Source organism: Prosopis cineraria, unplaced genomic scaffold (assembly GCF_029017545.1).
Source record: "Prosopis cineraria cultivar Desert tree isolate PC_DT_omini unplaced genomic scaffold, ASM2901754v1 PC13, whole genome shotgun sequence".
NCBI lineage: Eukaryota > Viridiplantae > Streptophyta > Magnoliopsida > Fabales > Fabaceae > Prosopis > Prosopis cineraria.
In genome coordinates, this window is record NW_026555344.1 from 20,230,911 (window position 1) to 20,253,061 (window position 22,151).

Genomic DNA, 22,151 nt, shown 5'->3' on the forward strand with positions numbered 1-22,151 from the left:
AATGTTATATCAAAAACAAACTTGGAGTCAAGAAAATTTTTAAACCTATAATTTACACCTTAAAGAAAAATTTGCTATTTAATCTTATTTTCAAAGATATCAAATTTAATAATTACTTAATGCCAATTTATAAATCAAACTGACTGTTTACCACTAAAATACAATGAATTTTACAAGTCAAACGATATCTACTACTCAAACATCACACGAGAATTTATCATTCGCTTAGAAATGAATAACATGAAGCTGCTATTATACTCCTTCACCCCTTTCCTTTGATCACATTTCCAATAAAGCAAACAGCTCGTAGATGTTTAATGCCATATAGAGAGCGCTAAGTGTAGAAGCAAAAAGTAAATTTTATTCATTAAACGTATCTAGCTCTGTTGTAACACTTGGGGATCTTGAAGCTATAATTTGAACACCAAGAAATAAAATGCTATTTCGTATCCGTTCTAACATTTGGGGATCAATCAAGAAGCCTCTTCATGAAAAGCTTGACCTTTCGTTTGGATAGAGAGAGAAATATAGAGAAAGGAAAACACCTAAAAATAATAAAAAAATTATTATTTTTAAAAATTTCCCTCATTTTTTTCCCACTTCTTCCATCCAAACCAAGCTGAGAGTAACCTAGAGTTCTGAGGAGCGATTGGCATATTCTTGAACTAATGCTCCAAATAATGATGGCCTCTGAAGCAACTTGGAGGGTTTATCAAATTCTTTTGCTAGCCCTATAACAGGAAAACATGACAAACTTCAGGATTCTCTACTATATATATATATATATATATCAACTACAACAATTATTACAAATGGCAATTAGGTAAATAGTGAATGACTCAATTAGTTTAGATGCCATAAAATGACTTTACACAAAATGAGGAGATATAGACACACAACATCAGTTCTACTTTCGTGAGACCTACGTGTTAAAAGTAAAGCTCGCTATTATCTATTTATCTCCTTTGCTTTAAGAAACTTTAAAATTCCCTCACTTCAATAAGATCTCAAGTTTCAAGTCTTGTGAACAAAAAAACTATGAAGAGAAAGCTTTCCTCCAATAGGAATCCAACCCAACTCAAATCCAAAATAATTAAGTGCCAATTTGGATGGATCAAATAATCAATTTTGGAAATCAAAACCATGGTTTTATGAAAATGTATCTAAACACCTACATTACATGTAAAAATCAATTATGAACTCAAAATTATAATTTTATGAAAAATAACCAAACGCTCATTATATATGTCAAAATAAATTATAAACCAAAAGCCATGATCGAGTTCACAATTGATTTTGGCATATATAAGGAGTGTTAAGATATATTTCACAAAACCATGATTTTGCCTAATTTTCAATTCTACTAAAAATCATCCTTATTAATCAATTATACTATATGATATAATCAATTATAATAAAAATCAGTCATATTAATTAATTTTTTTTATAATTAACTTTTCCTCACTGATATCCAAACGCACCAGATACATGCTATAGATAGCTTGTTGCTGAAAGCTCAACATGTAATCAAAAAATGGCATATATACCTGCATCGATGACCAGAACTCTATCACAGTCCATGACTGTTGGTATTCTGTGAGCAATGCTAATGATGGTACATGCTGCAAAGTCCTCTCTGATTATCTTTTGAATCACAGCATCAGTTTGTGAATCCACAGAAGCTGTTGCTTCATCCAAGAACAAGAGACGACTTCTCTTCAGCATAACCCTCCCCAAACACAATAATTGCCTCTGTCCCACACTCCAATTCTCTCCATTATCAACCACTGTACAGTTCAATAACATTCCTCATCACTGCAGAGTATAGTTTAAAACTTCAAAGAAACTCTTGAAATGAAATGAATATATCTTTCAGACCTAAAGAGTCCAGTTTCTCAGGCTTGGAAGCTACAGCATCTTTTAGTTGACAGCGTTCCAAGCTCTACAACAAAATCCTTCAAGTTTAGAAAGAAAGCAAATTATCAGCTGCATAGTACATGAGTGTCAAACTGAATGGTTGAATCACCTTCCATATGTCTTCATCTGAATATTGTCCAGTTGGGTCAATATTGCTTCTGACAGTGCCCTCAAAAAGAACAGGTTCCTGGGGAATGATGCCAAAACGAGACCTGAGATCGTGAAGGCCTAAGGCAGTTATGTCGATGTCATCAATGATTATTCTACCTCCTGAAGGTTCAACCAGCCTGAAGAAAACTTGGATTAAAGTTGATTTTCCACTTCCTGTTCTACCAACAACGCCAATCTTGTCTCCCCCACTAATGCTTAAAGTGATGCCTTTCAGAACCAAAGGAGTGTTGGGACGATACCTAACCTGTTTGCCAGAAAATCAAATGATCATTATAGGAAATACTAGTCTTGCTATATGCAGATTGCATGCACACACAGACCAATAACTTGTTTTATAACTAATATATATTTATCAAGTCAATGCATTCAATATATGGACAGTAATCAGACTGCAAATATAATTTCAATGTAAAATATGATCATCTAGGTCATGTGCTAGTTACCTGCAACTCTTTGATATTAACATTGCCGTGGGCAGGCCAGTTCGGAGGAGGAAGGCGATCTTGAATATGCCATGCTGCCTCTGATGGAATTTTTGTGAACTGCTTAATCCTCTCAACAGATACCATTCTGTTCTCAATGAAGCAACTCATGTATATGGCCCAGAATAACACAGCATTCAGGGACAATCCATAAGAGAGCGATAAACCGACATTTTCTACATCATGCAACAAGAAGATCCAATTAAAAATCAATATAATCTAAAATCGCTTCTAAATCATAGAGAGAGATTCACGTTTCCAATAACAACACAGAGAACCCATGTTGGTTTTATTCAATAGAGGATCAAAGTACCTGGCTTTATGATGTTGCTCGGTAATATAATCAGGAACATTGTAGAAATACAAAAGACCAAGCTTCCAAGTAATTCTAAGCGAAAACCCAACCACTCATTGGAACCATTGTTGTGGAAATCCATGCGCAGATTTTCATTCACTCGTTTAACATTTTCTTCACAAAAATTTCTCTGCTTTTTGAAGGCACGGATTGTCATGACCCCTGAAATGCTCTCTGAGAAGTGATGAATAACAGGTGCTTTTGTTATTGAGTCCAAGCGAGTCAACTCACGAGATGATGAAAGGAAATAACCCTGTAAGACCACACCCCCAAATGAATACAATCACAAGTTATCAAGGCAGACAAGATACACATACTTGGGAACATTAGCTATTTGATAAAGAATCATGTCAAGGCAATCATACCATACCCGATACCATATATTCAACCAGATAAGAGGAATCAGCAAGAAAACTGTTGGCCATGAATTTTGACACGTGACAATGAAGATGCTAAGTACTGTGATGTACATGGAAATCACAACACCCATAAAAAATGGAAGAAAGAGATCAACATTAGTCTGATCAGTGGATGCCTGCATTCGTTTAAAACCAAAGGAACATTAAGATTAGTACAAGTACTGAATAAAACAAAAGAACGACATGGAATATTAACATCCATCTAGATTAGGTTCTATCTTAGAACAATCCTATAACATAGCATGCATGGCCATTGAGTACTTAGTTACTTACCCTACTTAAAATTCTTCCAGAAGGCGTAGTGTCAAAGAAAGACATGGGTGCATGCAGGATGCAATTAAGAATCTGAGAGAAGAAAATTTGTGCTGTCTTAAGCCCCAAAATGGTAACAGAAAAGGATCTTATGACCACCAAAACAACTGAAACTGCAGCAATAATGGCGTAGATGGAAATAAACAGAGACGGGTTAAAGATTCGAGCTTGCTCTTCTGAGGTTTCATATGCCAGCCAATAATCACCAGCCATCAAGGATGCTTGCCATAACAAAGAAATGAGAATTACTCCTATAATGCCCCACCACCCATAAGCCTCAGTACAATACAACTTATAGATATGCAAGCTCACTTTGCCAGTTTCCCTCTCTTCATCTTTGATGAGTTTAGAATTTTCCTTGCCAGCCTTGGGTTGGTCAAGTGAATCGCTATCACCATTGCTTTCTCTAAAACTAGAAGTTGGCTTTAGTGATCTCGGAGATTTGGATGGTCTAGGGGAATTTTCACCAGGCATGTCTTTGCCTTGTTCTACAAGTTCCATGGAAGTTTCATGTGCTGCTACCAAATCTCCAAAATCCATTCCAGAATTTAAGAGATCATTATACTTCCCTGATTGAACTATCATTCCATCTCTCATCACCTTTAATCAAAATATCAAAACATTATATCAGCTTGGTGTGAGAAGCCATATTCATGATATTAGTGGATTTCAATGAAGAATGCCCCAAACTAGAAGAGTTCACCACAAAAACACAAATCAGAGATGGGAAAACAAGATTAGAATTCAAGATATTATTTGCTTTTCTCCCTCTTACGGAGGAGGAAAAAATACTGTGACATGGACGGATCCTATATGATGAGTGAGATTCATCCATCTCATGTCTCTCTCCCTCTTACAGTTCAAGCTGCAAGTGAGAACTCAAACTTAACATAATATTAACACGGAGAATTTCAGTCAGTTCCTTTAAAAAAAAAAAATTACCTTAAAGTTTCCTAAAATTCTTTAATTTTTGATAGTTATCAATGAAATTGTTCAGGCGTGAGCTTATTATAATAATAGAATTGACAACTTTTTTATTAGCAAATTCAGGAATGCATTCATCACTATACTTTTGAAATTCACAAACTTCATCATAACTTGTTCACAAAAAGCTTTTGAAATGAACTACTGGTACATAAGAAAATCTCGGGAGTGCAATAACAATTCAAAATTTTAGGGGAGTTGAAAGTAAAAATACTTCTTCTTGAGAGACCTAAATGAAATTATCCCTTACTAAAAATATCCCACCGTGATTTTTTAACTTGTAATTTTTCAAAAAAATTTATTTTTTATCAGAGTTCAAGTTATAAGATTATTTTTATTTTTAATTTTGTATCTATTTAAATAATATTTTATTAAAAATAAAAATAAAATTTGGCCTTGGATCCTCAGATTGATAGGGTGTCTTAAACATGTAGAGGAAAGTGGAGATGTGATGGGGCAAGAGAGTCGACCACTAATCCAAGTCCGTAGTGATGTGTTCTTTTGCTGGACTGTGCCACAAAAGACAAAAGTATAACCAAAAAACACTCATCATTTCTAGTTTTCATGAAAAAATGGAGTGAACTTACCAGTATAAGATCAACATTATGCAAGAAGTCTACTTGGTGTGTAACAAGAATAATAGTCTTTCCTTTCAGAGCTCCCCTAACACATTCCTGTTTAAAAGTCATGCCATGATAAAATATTAACTTTGGAATCCATAATAACAGTAAGAATATTAAGAGTAAGTGATCAACAATAACACGAGTTTCAGGACACTCGCCTTGAATATTGCAGAGCCAGTATGAGCATCAACTGCACTGAAAACATCATCCAGAAGATAGATATCACAGTCTTGATATACAGCCCTAGCAAGTTGGATTCGCTGCTTCTGTCCTCCACTGAGATTGATACCACGCTCTCCAATCTCTGTCTGATCCCCATCCTCCATCATTTCCAAATCCTTGTCCAAGCAGCAGATTCTCACAACTTCATTGTACTTCTGTCTATCTAATGGTAATCCATACAGGATGTTATCCTGAATTGTCCCATTTTGAATCCATGATGTTTGAGCTACATATGCTGTACTGCCACAAACCCGGATCTGCCACACAAGCATGAATCAATCATCAATCAATACATCAAAAATATCAATACCTCTATGAAAGTTGTATGAAGCCTCATTGTTGCTAAAAAAACACAAAAAGACTGTATCTAATTGTTCCTTCTCAACAAGAAACCATACCTTCCCAGAAACTTTGTGCATCTCACCAAGAATTGATGCTAAGAGAGAAGATTTTCCAGAGCCAACAGTCCCAACAATAGCTGTAAGATCACCCTTTTTTATATTTAAATCAATATTTTTCAAGTCATAATCCCCCTTACTATCATCCTCCCAGTTAAAAATGCCATCTTTCACCTCTACAGCAGTTTGTCCATCGCACCCTTCCTCTCTCTCTACAGAATAATCTGATAATTCCTTACTCATCATGTACCTATCCAACCTCCCAAGTGATATCGTCGCTTGTGAAAGAGAGATCATTGATTGTGGAAACGTCCTAATGGGTTCTTGCAATATTTTAAAGATTGTTGTTGTGGTGAAAACTGTCCCTGCATCAAGTGGAACACCAAGCAAAATTGCTGTCCAAAACGTTAGAGTTGATATCAACAGTGGTGTGCTCCACATCACAATAATATTCCCAGAAATTGAATACAAGAACTTAGAAAGCCAGCTAAATTCTGACTCACGAAAACCCATAATCCTCTTGTTGAAATGCTCTTCCCATGCTTGAAACTTGATTACTCGCATGTAATTTAGCATCTCATTCACAGCTTTCATTCTCGAATCGCGGTTTCTCATCACATTGAACTGGAAACGGTTGTTTCTTCGAGTACCAAATATGATAAACACAAGAACCCCCACAATCCCAAATAAAGCTGTGACCACTGCAGCACCTAAGTATTTGTAAAGCAGAAATAAGGCAATTCCAACTTGAAATGGCATCATCCAGATAGCATGAAGCTGCAACATCATATCAGAAAGTTGTTGTGCATCCACAGCCATATAATTCACTATAGTTCCAACACCATGATCTTGTCGTGCGGAACAAGACAACCTTAGCCCTTTCTTGTACAATGAGGTAATGAGAGAGCATCTGATTAGCATTCCTAGCTTCTGAGAGTTGAAGTTGAAATGATGAGTAGCTAAAACTTCTATAAATTTCGCAACGAGGAGGATCAACACGAGGTAGTAGCCTTCATATACAGAGCTTCTCTTACCAGCTGTGAAATCAACGAAGCTTTGGATAAGAACTGGACCTATGAACATAACGCTGAGTCGAACGACCGCAAGGAAAGCAGTGAATGCTGCTTCCATCCAGAAGCATCGAAGCAATGTGATTAGAACAGGATGCTTCGACCTTTCTTGTGGCTTAGGCCATTTCTGTTCAAACAATACTGACATTCTTTCAGCTCTATGATCCGGGGAAAGTGTTGGGACCTCATCAATCTTCAAAGGCGACTTGTACCCTTTACTCAACAATGGATTTATCCATAGCCAAAAGGCCTTTGATGCTAAAGACGCTGACGCAAAACCAGTCACGTTTGATTGATATCAGTTTCCCCATCAATTAGCGATTGGGTTTCCTGCGTGAAGCTGATGCCAGTAGATCCTTTAATGGCAACAAGAAAGAGAAAAAGTGACGGAGGAAAGGAAATGAAACAGACAGTATCATCATTCCTAAAGTCGAAGCGTCCTTCAATTGCTTCCACAGAAACCAAACGTATAACCCCAGAAACAACCAACAGAGAAGTGAGAATGAAGTTTGCAAACCAGAAGATTCGAAGTGTAATTGGATGAGAAACAGCTTGAAACCTCTTTTCATGAATAATTAAGATTGCCAGAACCGCATGAGTCACAGCTTGAACGAACCAAAATAATCCATCAACTAGCTTCCATGGAACTCGGTTGTCTCTGATAAATACCAGAACACTCGCAACAGCGTATAGTACGGTCAAAACAACCGTCACAATAAGAGTTAGCTTAAACCACGTTGTCGTTCTGATGGAATCTCTGTTATGTCTGATAAGGGGCTTGTCAAGTTCAGAAGCTGGCTCGCCGCCGCCATTAGAGGTGAACCTAGAACAGAGCTTTTTCACGGCAAGCACGAAGAGGACGAGGATGAGGACAACATCAATGGCGGACAAGAGAGCTCTCTGAGGACATGGAGAGAGGAAGACAAATTCTAGCCACTGAGACAGGGTCGAGAGAAAAGTAGCACCTTGGGCTTGTTTCACAGGGGATGAACATGAGAGAGAAGTGACCCAAGTTTCCGAATTCATGTTGATGCTACCAGAGGAAAAAAAGAAATTCTACTCTCTGCGACGCCAACTGTTTTATTCGTTATCTTTTACATCCTCATCGCTCCTTGTTTTTTCTGCGCCAAAAACGAAAAAAGAAGACCGATTGATAAGAAAGACGAAGATTTTCTTAAACACACAAGAAAAATAACAAAACGAGATTTGAACAGTAAAGAGGGAAAAGCCGCGAAAAGGTAATAATAACAATAGTTGATTATTACTGCATTTTGGTTTGAGACCTTTCATAATCTTGGAAGCCCAAATCAGGTCCAGAAAAAGGTAAAGGAAAAAGGAACAGGACAACAAACAAAATGGGAGCCAATGAGCAGAAGCATTGGGACATGGACTCAAAAGAACTTGCGGTACGGAGAGGAGAGGAGAGGAGAGGAGTGAGGAGCTGCTGGGTATAAATTCTCGGAACTAGAAACCATATGAACAGAAATTTAAAAATACATTTTTCATTAATATGATGACCAAAAAAAAATCATCTAAAAAATAGGAGTCAGATGTATTGCGAGCACCCAATGGACCCAAATAAGGCGGCGTCAAAAGAGACCGATGATTGATACAGTGCTATTGCTATTGCTACATCGTCTGATCATCATGATTCAAATTCCAAAAACATAATAAAGAAGTGAGACAGTTTACGTTTGACAAGTATTGGCCACGAGTTTCTCCGGACGCCGATAGAGGGGCTCCAGGTGGGTGGGTTCCACCCCGAAGCTTTCTGCTACTCTATTTCTGAGAACCAGAAAGGGTCACACGATGGGATAGAGTGAACAGGAAGGAGGAGAATCAAAGGAAGGAGGTTCATTAATTATTTGAGTAGCTATAATTTGAATACCATGTACTTTAAAATATGAATAATTTTTCATGTATATTGTGTTACAATTTAAAATATTTTTGATTGTACACTTTAAATATAAATTAAATTTATGTTGCATATTACTCCATCTCAGTTGTTATTGTTATTATTATTATTATTATTATTATTATTATTATTATATAAAAGAAGAATAACAACTAAGTTTTAAAAAATAATTAATTCAATTTAAGTCCTAATTAATTTTAGAATATCAATAAAATCCTAACCATTTTTTTGATAATTCTGACTTTCAAATAAATTGACTTAAATACCCTTAAATTAAATTTATGATTAAATTTTAAAACATAAGTTATAAATTCATCAACTTACAAATATATTGAATTGTTAGAATAATGATTTTTATTATTTTTTAACTTTAAACATTAACATATATGTTTTCTTTTAAAATTTAAAAAATAAATTATAAATTCATTAGTTCAATATTGCAAATATAGTCAAACTTGTAAATTATATTCCTTGTTAAACTTAAAAAATAAGTTATAAATTCTTATAATAAAGTTGTAAAACTAACAAATAAGTTAAAATTAAATGACTCACTTGATATTCTGAATTTATTTAAAACTTATTTAAAAATAAGTCCTTATACTTTTATGTTGTTGTTTCAAGTTTATTAAATTTCACCCATCTATAATATTAGTCTTTATATTTTTAAATATGACAATAAAGACTTAACAGCAAGCTAATATGTGCATAAACTCTGTTATTTCTTGTATTGATTTGTTGAAGTTATGATAATTTATATAAAACAAAAAATAAAACAAAAAGAAAACAAGCAACACACTAAATCAAAATCCTTAAATATATAATGGATAAATTTTCAAAATAAAAAAACACACACAGTTAGGACAAACAAATAAAAAGATTAGTAGTTATTTTGCATATACAAATTTCAACTCATCATAATTTTTTCAGCATACCAACAAAATTAAATAGAGTTATATATACCTCAATTTATAACTTCACTAGTGAAATAAAAAAAAAATATAGCGACAGATAACAAAACCCCTTAAAAGTACAGCACCAACGGCTATATCTTGCATTCGTGTAATACTTCCTCCGCCTTACTTTATTAATCACTTTTTAGAAAAATAAAGTTATTAATCACCTTTTAAAAGAATCATTCTATAAGTCACTAAATTAATAATAATATTTTATTTTAAATAAAATATTTAAATTATTCTCAAAAGGTAAAAGAAAGAAAAATAAAAAATAATATTATATAATTTATTTATTTTGTAAAGATTATATTTGTAATTTATTAAATTTTATTTTTTTATATTTTTATTATATTAATATTGATGAAGTTAATAAAAATAATTTATAAATAAAATAAAAGGAAATAATTTCAAATGAGACATGCACCGCATAGACAAGCCTTGAGCTGGCGAACGCAAATAGTTAAAGGATAAGCTTCTCTCAAATCGTAATCAACCATCAGCCAGTTCAAATGAACAACGTGGAGAATTTGTACTCTTATTGCTTTTCCGCACACAGACAAAAAGACGTGACCACAGAACAACTTACCATTCTTAAAAAATGATGGAATTTCAATTTCAATATAAACATCAAACATATATTATTGCGATATGATGATAGAAATATGTCAGTTTTGAAAGAGACACACGCGGCATAGTTTGGCCCAGGGAAATGTATGAATATTATACATGGACATTAAATGATTTAATTCTTTTATAGAAAAATATTTTTTTATTTATTTATTTAATGTCGTTATATTTTTTGGCTAATAGGTATTTGAAGTTTTTGTTATAATATTATTCTTTTGGCAGACTATCTAGCATAATTAACGTAGAAAAATAGGAGGTGATAGAGGCCTCACGTGGGCGCGGTGATAGATATTGCCACAAACACATTATCTATGACACCATACTGATAATGAATTTCAATTCATCTATTGTTGGGGGGAATAAAAAGAATTTGAATTCATTAAATAATTTCCTTGGTTGCCATTTGAAATATACTAATTATACTATGATTGCAATTGAAATTCACAAACCACATGATTCAAGGAATCTAAGACAAATATGCCATTTTTTAAATGAATTGTTCTTAGTAAATAGAATTTACCAGAATTAAATCAAATTATTATTATTAATTATATGGACACAAATCTAATTTTTTTTTGGCTAAAATAGTTGTAACACTCCAAAGAAATTATAATAAAAATTATAGTTTTCTGGATATAATTATTTTCCAACAAAAAGTCACAGACAACAAAAAAAAATTAATTTCCCCCTTCTCTGCCTATTTTATAAATAAAAAATTAATCCAATCAAAATGTAAATCATCAATTATTTTATCATGATTTGCAAAGCTTAGTCTAAGTCAACAAATTAAATATGAACTTGTTGAGCAAGCATCACTCAATCTCAAAATATGAAAAAATATAATAAAATCGACAACTAACTGATTCACCATTATAGTTGGCAAAGAAAGAAAAAGGCTAATCCCCCCATTATAAAATATATTCACATTAAAATAATAACAACTAAATTAATTGATAATGATAAACCACCTCAGAAATTTTAAGATTCTCCCCTTTCAAATCCCCAACGGGCCCAATATATATGTATATATACTTGTATATAGTTCAAGCCGAAGACCAAAAATTATAACTGACATTTCAAAATATAAATTTGGCAATGTAATAGCAAGCAAAAGAAGTAGCAGTCAACAAAGAAACCGGGTGAAAAATTTACACGAAACTCAAATAGTAAACCCTTTTATTTTATGCTCACAAGAATTTTCCCTTGAGTTATACTCTTAAGTCTTCTAAAATAGAATGGATAAGAAATTTACATCAGTAATAATCATGATATATATAAATGTGTGTGTGTGTGTGTGTGAAAAATTTTAAAGATATTTGGGACGTATCAAATGGTTTCACTGGGAAATAGAAAAGTTTTGATGGGAGTGTGATATTTGGAGGGATATTAAAGATATTTGGATTAACAAAGGTTATCTTTCCGATTGAAGAAGCTAATTCTCCCCCTCCCCCCCCAAAAAAAACATGTAAAAAAAGTTATCTTTACATCTCTTTTTTATTTTTAAAATTTTAGTTTTATTATTAATTTTAATTTAATTATTCAAATACAGTTTCTCAATTAAGAATATAGTACTACTTTTTTCTTTTATTTTAAACATGTTTAATATCATAAAAGATTATTTAGGAAAAAGATTGACCCTCGAAAATAATACCAGTGGGCATCCAAATAATCAAAACATTATCTGTAAATAATTAAAATGTCACTTTAAAAAAATGTGAAGAACTAATAGTAAAATAAAGTTGCAATAACTCAATAGCAAATATTAAAAATTATTTCATAAAATAAAAGATAAAAGAAAATTAAAGATAGAATGTTTAAAAATCAATTAGGTAGAAAATAATAAACACATATTTTGATAGATAAACCAAAATATATAATTATAATAGAAAATAACTCAAAACTCTCTCTCTCTCTCTCTCTATATATATATATATATATGAGAGATTAGATTACACACAACTTTTCTAAATTTTAAATCATATACAAATAATTTTTTTAACTTTTAAAATTTAATAATAAACTTTTTTAAATTTCTAAATTTATGTAAATAATCTCTAACCATTAATTATATATACTTTAAATTTTATTTGTATGTATGTTTAAGTACTTAAATTTTAATTGATATACAGATGCCCTTACTAAACATTAAGTTAACTTTTAAATGTTAAAAAGTTATTTATACATAATTTAAAATTTAAGAGAGTTATATATAATTTAATTAATAATTATTCTCAAATTCTGTCACAAATATTTGCAACATCATTATTTGTCCCAAAAAGTTCGAAATAAATTTTTCAATCCCAAATATTCTTCTTTGATACGGCTTCTCAAAGCAAATATCTTGCTTTCTTGTAGCGTAAAATCGACCATCGTGCAAGAGCTTTTCAGACCCATTCCATCCAGCTTTTTTCTTTTCTGATATAACAGAATTCTCTCCGTTAACTCCACAAGTTCTCCATTCAGATTTTATTTTAACAGTTTAAACTTTAAATTAATAATTTAACCATTCAAATTGTTGGAATTCAAGAGAAAACATCAAAGAATTAATATATAATTTAAATTTTAAATTATAAATTTAAGAGTGATTTAAACTTTAAATTTTTAAAAGATACATTTTAAACTTTATACAATTAAAATTGAAATAATTTCACTCTCACCGTTAAATTTATAAAAATATCCATCAAATTGGGGCTTGAAATTAATGAACATTTGTTAAAATTTAATAGTGAAGGTGAAATTTTTCTAACCTTAGTTATTTAGAGTTCCAAATAATACGACTTTTCTTCATTAACTCAACAAATTCTTCCTTTAAATGTCATTTTTAACAGTTTAAACTTTAAATTAATAACTTAACCATCTAAATTGTTGGAATTCAATAGAAAACATTAAGATTAACATGTAATTTGAATCTTAAATTATAAATTTAGGAATAATTTAAACCCTAAACTTTCAATGATATAGTTTAATTCTAAATAATTAAAATTAAAACAATTTTACCCCTATTTTAACAAATGTCCATCAAATTGGTGTCAAAAGCAATGAAAGTTTGTCGAAATTTAATATTAAAATGAAATTGTCCTAATCTTAATTATTAAAAATTTAAAATATATTTTTTAAAATTTAAGATTCAATGCCTCCCTGAATTTATGGTCCAAAAGTTCAAATCACAAGTTAACCTAAATATCAAAACATGGCGAGACCAAACAACCTCTCCCACGTCAACTCACAGCCACACCTGACTTCCTACAGCACAAACTTATAACAAACCAGCTGCTAAATGAAATCGCATGAAGCAGAGCAGAAGCATGTAAAGTTCAATCAATCAGATTAAAACAGAAAAGTTTAAGCAAATAAGAATATAATAGTAAATCAGTTTTTCTGGGATGCAAAAGACTTAATTTATTTATATACTTTTGCATAAAAGAGAAGAAGGAGAGGAAAGAAATGATCTTACGAGCTGTGAGCGCGTGGCTTTAGAGCTGAAACAAACAAGACAGCAATTACAACCCATCAAGCAGAGCTTGATTATGAGGCTGAGGAAAAGCGAATCTGAAGATAAAAAGGAGATAACGATCATAGAAAGGAAGAGAGAAAGATTGTGGATGTTGTTGTGGGTGAAATTATCGTCATCTCTGAAACTGAGATCGTGATTCGTTCAGAGATTGTCAGGAAGATGAGAAATTTGATAGGGCAAGGGACCGGGACCGGGACCGGGATGGGGATGGACCAGTACTGGAAAGATGAGAAACAGGGTACTCAAGTTTCCAAACCAAACGACACTATGAGTTTATTTATTTAATATAATCACGAAAAGTTCATCCATCTTTTTCTTTGGTCAACATCTAAATCTGTCCCCTGCGCCTGTCCCTCTTCCTTTGTACTTACTGACAAATTATATTATACAATAATTTAAAATTGAGTCCCACATTTTATTTTTTAAGAGAACAAAGGACGGGTTGTCAGGGACCACTGGGGCACTGACACGGGTATGATTCCACGAACTATTTTCAATAATAACAACAATTTACACTCTCTATTTATATATATATATATATATATAATTATATATCACACAATTTAAAAAAATTAATTAATTATAATAATTATATTTAAAATTAAAAAAAAAAGTTAGTGAGGATTGAATTATTAATAAATCATATATTAATTATTTTTTATTAATATAACTTATAAAAATAATTTAAAAATATATAATAAAAATTTATTAAAATAAATAATTTTATTTATAAAAATATAAATTAAAAATAATATTTTTTAATAATAGAAAATAGAAGGAGTATTATCTTAATAAACAAATAACAATTTATTATATTTCTTTTTTTCATAACGTACGGTATTTTGTGTTCATATTTTGTGCTTACAAGTATCATAAACATGTAGTGCTCGTCATGATCAACGAGAAGAGGGACTCTATTTCTTCTCTTCTTTTTTCTCCACTCCCCCCAACTCCATATAAAAGGTGGAGATGGGGAAACTAGAGAGAAAATAAGAGAGAGAAAAGGAGTGTCCCCTCTCCCCATAATCAATCTTTAATTTTATCATCATGTAATTTCTATTATTCATTTTAAAATAATTTTTAATATTTTTAATATTATATTATTAAAATAAAAACTTATAAAAAATAAGCAGATTTTAATATTAAACGTAGGTTGTGTTTTGGGCTTAACAGGAGATGAGTACTATATTATTCATTTTAGCTAATAAGATTTTGATTGTTTAGATTGAAAATTTTTTATTTTATTCTATATTTATTAAAATAAAAATTATAAATTTTTTAAATAAATTTATTTATAATCAGTTTGGTCAGACAAAATTTAATCTGGACTATCTAATTTAATATTAAAATTTTTATAATTTTATAAACTGACTATCCAAATATACATTAGACAATACAAATATAATCTGAACAATCCCATTTAATATTAAATTTTTTATAAATTAATTATGTAAATATACTCTAAATAATATAGATTTAATATTAATATTTTCATATTTTTTATAAATTTTTATTTTAGTAACACAGTATTAAAGATACTAAATAATAAATTTAAAATGAACGGTAGAAATCAATTAAGGATAAAGTTAAGGGCTCATATGAGCTCTTGATTGTGATAATATTTTTCTAGAAATCTTACTCATGGCCATGTGACACAAAGCAATTAACGTTGTTATCTTCTACTTCAAAAAAATATTCACTTATATAATTAATCATTACTTTTTACATTAAGCTTTAATATTAATTATGCATTTTTATTTAAAATTTATTACTTGCTTATATCATATATAACTAGTCATTAAGAAAAGTGACATAAAGAGAGATAAATAATACTCCTTCCATTTCCTATAAGGTGCCTCCAACTATTTTACTGGAACGAATGATACCTAACTCATTTAGTATGTCTTAAAATGAAAAGAAAAACTTTTTAACTTTACCTCGACTAAAAATGAGAAGAGAGAAATACATGATATAGGATAAGCCATAAAATTAAATTTATAATAGGGGTAAAATTAGATAAATGGTAATAAATGACAATCCATGTGTCTTATATTAATGAATAAAGAATCCTTTAGGTAATACACACACTAATAGTTAAATCCAAAGGAAAGCACTTAAAAAACCTATATAGTAATACTATAACACCAACCTAAACTGAAAAGGAAAACAAGCAACCAAATTTAAAGAAAACAAAACCAATCTAACAGTTAAGAACCAAAGTGTATCATCCTCGAATTCAAACTTTAGAATTTAAGTATTTAACAAGGGTAAAGAGGTAAGATTATGTGATTTATGAGTTAATGATGTTTTCGAATGATTGATATAGTTATTGGGTCATTAGACAGTCTTGGAGAAAGGATAAGTTGAAGTTCGAGACTAGGGCACAAAGTGAGAGGCCCAAAATGTGTGAGCCCTTTAGTGCCATTCGCCACAACGGATGCACAAAAATTTGGTTTTATTAGGTTACCGCATGTGTTCAAAGCAAAAAGAGAAATAGAAGGAAATTAGAGAGGGGCAAAAAAGGAAGCATTTGGCTCTACTATTGCATCATCCTCTGGGCTCTTTGAGAATGTTTTAAGCAAGGTTCATCTTTCGATAAGCTTCTTATTCACTCTCCTTCCTCTTTATGCAAAATTTTTGGCATTTTAAATAGTGTTGATTTTCCTTCACTTGGGTTTTGACTGAACCCATTGACTTAGATAGGGCTTTGGAGAGTTAAATCAAGTTTTTAAGCCTAGGTTTGATGATTTTATAGTGATTTGAAATTTTTGGTCAAAGTTTGGATGAACCCTAAGTGAAATTTGAAAGATTAAAAGCAATGTAGGTGGAAATGTGTACTCATCTAAGTGTTTGAATGCTAAATGAAATTAATAAAGTGTAATGTAATAGAAGTGTTAATGGCGTTAAAGTGGGATGTTGGGTATATTGGGTACCCAAAATTAGGTAAAAAGGGAGTTTATTTAAAGTTAATTGATTATTGGTGTTTAATTTTATAAATTAAATATTGATCTTGTGTTGTTGTACAAGTGGACACTTGTGAAGTTGAAAAACTACCACAATAACCCCTTTTTGTGACAAAATAATTGAGGTAACTGAATGATCTAAACTTACTATTTGTGTATTTCGATGGTTGTGTGAAATTGCAAAAAATACTCTATTATTGTTTTGAACTAGTATATTATTAGTACGTAAAATGATTAGAATTTGAAACTTTATGCAGAGTGGAATGTGCATATATATATTTGCATATTTGGAGTTTTGAAAGAGATTTATGCTAAAATCATAAGTGTATATACTTGTAAAATTATATGATTTATTATGGTAATGATTGTCATGGAATAATTCACATGTGTATGGTTATATGAATGGAAATATATTAGTGTGGTCACTATAAGAAGGTGAGAGTTCACCCTAGAGCTGTTAGGAGATATTGTATGAAATTCGTATAGTACACTAGCACCATAAAGACCCTGATGTATAGTGTAACATTCAAAAACTTTAAATATGGAAAAATTAACTAATTAAGGGATAAATTAGTTAAAAAATATGATTAATTAATTTAAATATATTTTTGGGTTGCTAATTAGCTTTTTTGGTCATATTTAGCTTTAAATTGAGTTAGGATGAAAGTCAGATCAAGTTGGATGGCATCGAGTGGAGCAAAATCAATATTTTGCTCACTGTGTTGTGAGCCGTAGCTTGTGTGGTGTGTGCTGCGGTGCACGGCATAGCAGACAGATTAAGTTTTTGAAAATCATTAGAAAAAGTCAGTTTTTGTGGTGGAAAACCTATAGCACGAAGGAAAAAACTTTAGGCACTGCTAGGGCATCATTTTGAAAGGATTTTGAAGATAAATTGAGCCTTCAAACTCTTAAGTAAGTTTCCTACCATTCTCCTCTACCTTTTCATCTCATTTTCCATGGGATTTGAAAGGGGGAGAATTTACTCTGAATAGATTAAGCCATGAGTCTATGTTTTAAAGATTTTTATTGACTCTAAAGGTTTGATTTAGGTTTATTGATCTTGGATATGTGGTAATATCAAGCTATTTTGTTGTTTGATGAAATTTGGATCAAGCCATAACTTGATCATGGGGTTTTGAAGTGTGATAGGTTGAGATATTAAGTGTTATGATGTGATAGAGTTAGAGAGAGGCTTGAAGGGATTATGTGAATAAATTGTAATCTTGACAAGCCTATTTGTTGAAAAAATGAGTAAGAAGTGGGAGAATTAGGATGTTATTGGTAGTTAATAGTGCTTGTGTTAATTAAAAATTAATATGTAGTACTTGTTGATATAGATTATGGTGTGGGAAGACTTATCTTGACACAAGAAGAAATTTAATACCACAGGTAACCCTTTTAGTAATAAAAGGATTGAGGTAACTATATAATTTGCATTATTTATTACTTTGTATAAGTTATTCTCAAGTTGTTTTTTTATGATTTGTTATGTATATATGTATAAATTTTATAAAGGTTAACTATTTTAGAAAATGAGTGGAGCATTGGTTTGTGAAATTCTATATTTTTAAAGTAAATGGTAAGATTTGTTATATTTGTTTAGAAAGTTGTTTATGCATAATCAAGTGGAGATATGTAGTGAAATATGGCATATTAGAGGGTAGGAGGTCACCCTAATGGAGTAGGGAAGATTATGTTCATATGGCATTGCTGGCACCTCGAGATGTCAGGTGTAGCACTTGTTCTCCTTAGTGCCTAAAAATGGGTATGGTGTTGGAGACTTACTCTCCTTAGTACCCAAAAGGGTGTAGAGTTGAAGAATATGCTCCTTAGCATCCGTAGGATGTGGTGTTGGAGTAATGACACCCCAATTACTTGTAATAGGGGGAATCGGTAGTCCAAAATTGGTTTAGGACACCTTGGCTGGGAGTCCTACCATGGATGGTGAACTTGGGGATCATACATGTGGTTTGGTTTCGGGAAATAGTCTACTAGTTCGGTCTAGAGTATTGGAGGACTAGATGGTTAGATATCATGCATGTAACTTGTGATGATTTTATATGGTATGTTTATTTTAAGGCTTGTTTATAACTTGGCATGTTAGTCAATAATGTAGATTATCTTAGTCACTGAGATTTTTATCTCACCCCGTAGTTATCATTTTACAGGTTCTACCGTTAAGACTGAGTAAGGGAAGGAATCGGGCAAGGATTAGCAGATTTGCTACATCACGAATAGCAATGCCCGATTTTGGTTTGAGTAGTGTACATAAACTTATATGGATAATATTATATATTGCCAACTAGGAATGTATATCATTTTGATTGGTTGCACTTGTTTTATACTATGTTATTTTATATTTTAGCCCAATATTATATATGATGTGAATATGTGGCAATTTTTATGGTGATGAGCTAAAATACTATTACAAGTGTAAGGAATGTGTTTATCTAGGTGGTGACAATGTATATGTAGTATGTTATGTGGCAATAGAGGCCTGTCGCACCCAAAAAAATGCAACACGGAGCAACAGAGGTGCGAGCAGAGGTCCCGGCCTTCGCGACGGGAACCGAATCGAATGAGAAGTCGCCACCAAGATTTTGAGGTAAATCTCAGGAAACTGATTAAATGGAGGATAAGGATGATTTGCGTAATCAGAGAATAGGTTCGGGAGTCGGTTGAGTGTGGGGAAGGTGTTAGGCACCCCACAACACCCGTTCGTCAGAACGGTTACCTGAAATTTGTTGTGCTCTTTTAATATGGTTTTATAATTATTTTAATTATTCCTTTTGTATTCATGTGTTTGATAAAAATGATAAGAATTATGTGAGAAATGTTTATTTATTTACGAGGGAGGACGGACTTGACTCAGAATCTGACTCTGAGACCTACGTACCCTGTGATGGGGATCAAAGTCCACGTAGTTCGGGCTTAAAAGTTTGTTAGGTGAAAATATTTTTTGAGAGAAATTAATTAAAAATAATTCACCATTTTGCAAATAAAACAATTTCTAAAATTTTGATATGTGTGTTTTAAATTGCAAGAAGTAATTTAATTTTAATTATTTTCTCAATTTTTGAATTTTGAGTTAAAGAAAAGAAAATGGTTTAAAATTATTTTTTTATATTTTGTGATTGGGAATTTAATTGCAGTATCTGCAGAACCTTATTGATTCATACGGTAATGTAATTGCTCTAAATATCTGCGGAGATTCCGAAATCTCACACGATAGAAGAGTTGGCAATTTAATTTATTTATATTTTTTAAGTGTTAGTAATAATTTATTTAATCATGTATGTACATGTTTTTAAAGAATTTTAATCATCATACCTGCAAAGTCTTATTGACTTATACGGTAATGTGAGTATCCTAAATATCTGCGGAGATTCTAAAATCTCACACGATAAAAGAATTAAATTTATTTAAATACATCTTTTTAGTTTAATTAATTTAATATATAATTTATACATATATATTTTAGAAAGCTTAATCGTTATATCTGCAGGGTCTTATTGACTCATACGATAATACGATTATCTTAGAAGTCTATGGAGATTAAAAAATCTCACATGACTAAAAGATATAATTGGTGAATATGATTACAAGTTAAATGCATTAATTTGGTTAATTAATTTTCTAAATTGTTTATTATATGATTATTTACAAACATTATTTATTATATATATTGAGAACCACTATATCTGCGAGGATTTATTATCCAACACGATGATGTGATTAATTTAAGTCTTTATGAAGATTCTTAAAATCTCACATGAGACTTAAATATTTATTATAAAATTGATTTCATACCTGCGAAATCTTATTGATTTATACGGTATGAGATCATTTTAAATTTAAATGCTTGCGGAGACTCTTGAAATCTCACACTACAAATAAACCATAAACACACACGTGCGCGGTGCGCGCACACACATACATATATACATCTTTTTCTTTTTATACATTAGCCTCTTATGACAACATATGGAAATATAAAGCATCACGAGGTATATGTATGTTATTAGCCACGATTACCAGTACGCATGAATAAACTACCACGAATGAATAAAAGATTAATATAAGGATCAAACTATGCTACCACATGTTGCATTTTTCTAAAACATGGTAATTAAAAAAGCTTGAAAGGCAATTTGAGAATCAACCATGCAAAACTAAATGTACCTAGATCAGACACGTTGGATATCTTATAATACCACTTCTTGATGGCATCCACAGCGCACATTCTTCCAAGCCTAGAGTCCTTCCCAATTCAACAAGTGTAGTCTTCAAAATAGCATGTTGGTCAAGAGTGCTCCTAACCTCATGGGTCAACATTCTAACATGCCTTCCAGTTTTTCTTGTATAAGAATGAGTCCCATCTCCCTATTGAGCTCCTCAACCTTCTTCTAGAGAATTAACTCATGAGTTTTCACACTTAGTAGATCAGGAATAATGTGGAGAAGCATTAGTGCAGTTGCACAAGACAAAATAGCACGTGAGACTATTGCTACAGTCATCACCAAAGAACAGCTTTACTGTGCATCGAGAATGTCCACCAATTTATGAAATGAGTTGCTCCACAAAGAATAATAAAAGCACCAAACTACATAAGCACCCATCTATATGGAAAGAGTGCAGACTTGTGCACAAAATAAATTAGTTCATCGGGAATTGAGAAATATGCAAGAGCAATTAGGAAGTCTGAGATGCATTGATATTTCATAAGAAGTTCATCCTGGAGCCATTGCGTTTCAATGCAATCACAAGACTCCATCATCAATCAAACAGAAGCAGAAGCAAACTATCGTGGAGCAGATCAGCTAAAGAGGACCGTTTCTCATTTTCTTGGTCTCTCTCCTTCTCGAACACTCTCTCTCTAACCCCTAGCTCTCTTATTCTTAGTTTTCTCTCATCTGTTCCTTTTCTTCCAGTCCTCAACTCCCTCTTCTCTCTCGCTCAAAAGTTCTGCCGCCTCCTACTCTCTTCTGTGTTTCCTTGTTCAGCTGCCACAGCTTCTTTTCTTTTTTCGTATGTGTGCTCTCTCACTCTCGGTCTCCTTTTCGTCTCTTTTCTGCGTCTCCTTCTCGTCTTTTCTTCTCTCTTTTTCTTCTTTTCTTAGCTTCGGATTTCTGTGCTTCATGCTCTGTTTTTTCTCATTCTTTTTTTGGTCCATCCTCGATCTCTCCTTCCTCTAATCTTCCTCGTCTCAATCTCGCTCTTCCTCTT

General features: G+C 31.9%; 1 protein-coding gene across 1 annotated transcript; it reads right to left on the reverse strand.

Annotated features, from left to right (window-relative positions):
* Positions 1-339: 339 nt before the first annotated feature.
* LOC129290261 (ABC transporter C family member 14-like) lies at positions 340-14,185 on the reverse strand. The gene is given in 13 exon segments (XM_054926983.1): positions 340-731; positions 1,548-1,787; positions 1,879-1,942; positions 2,027-2,332; positions 2,532-2,746; positions 2,884-3,178; positions 3,296-3,460; positions 3,618-4,256; positions 5,228-5,314; positions 5,422-5,742; positions 5,884-7,244; positions 7,247-8,074; positions 13,903-14,185. Coding segments are annotated over 12 exon segments (4,527 nt in total). The 5' UTR covers positions 7,980-8,074; positions 13,903-14,185; the 3' UTR covers positions 340-630.
* Between the last annotated feature and the right edge of the window lie 7,966 nt (positions 14,186-22,151).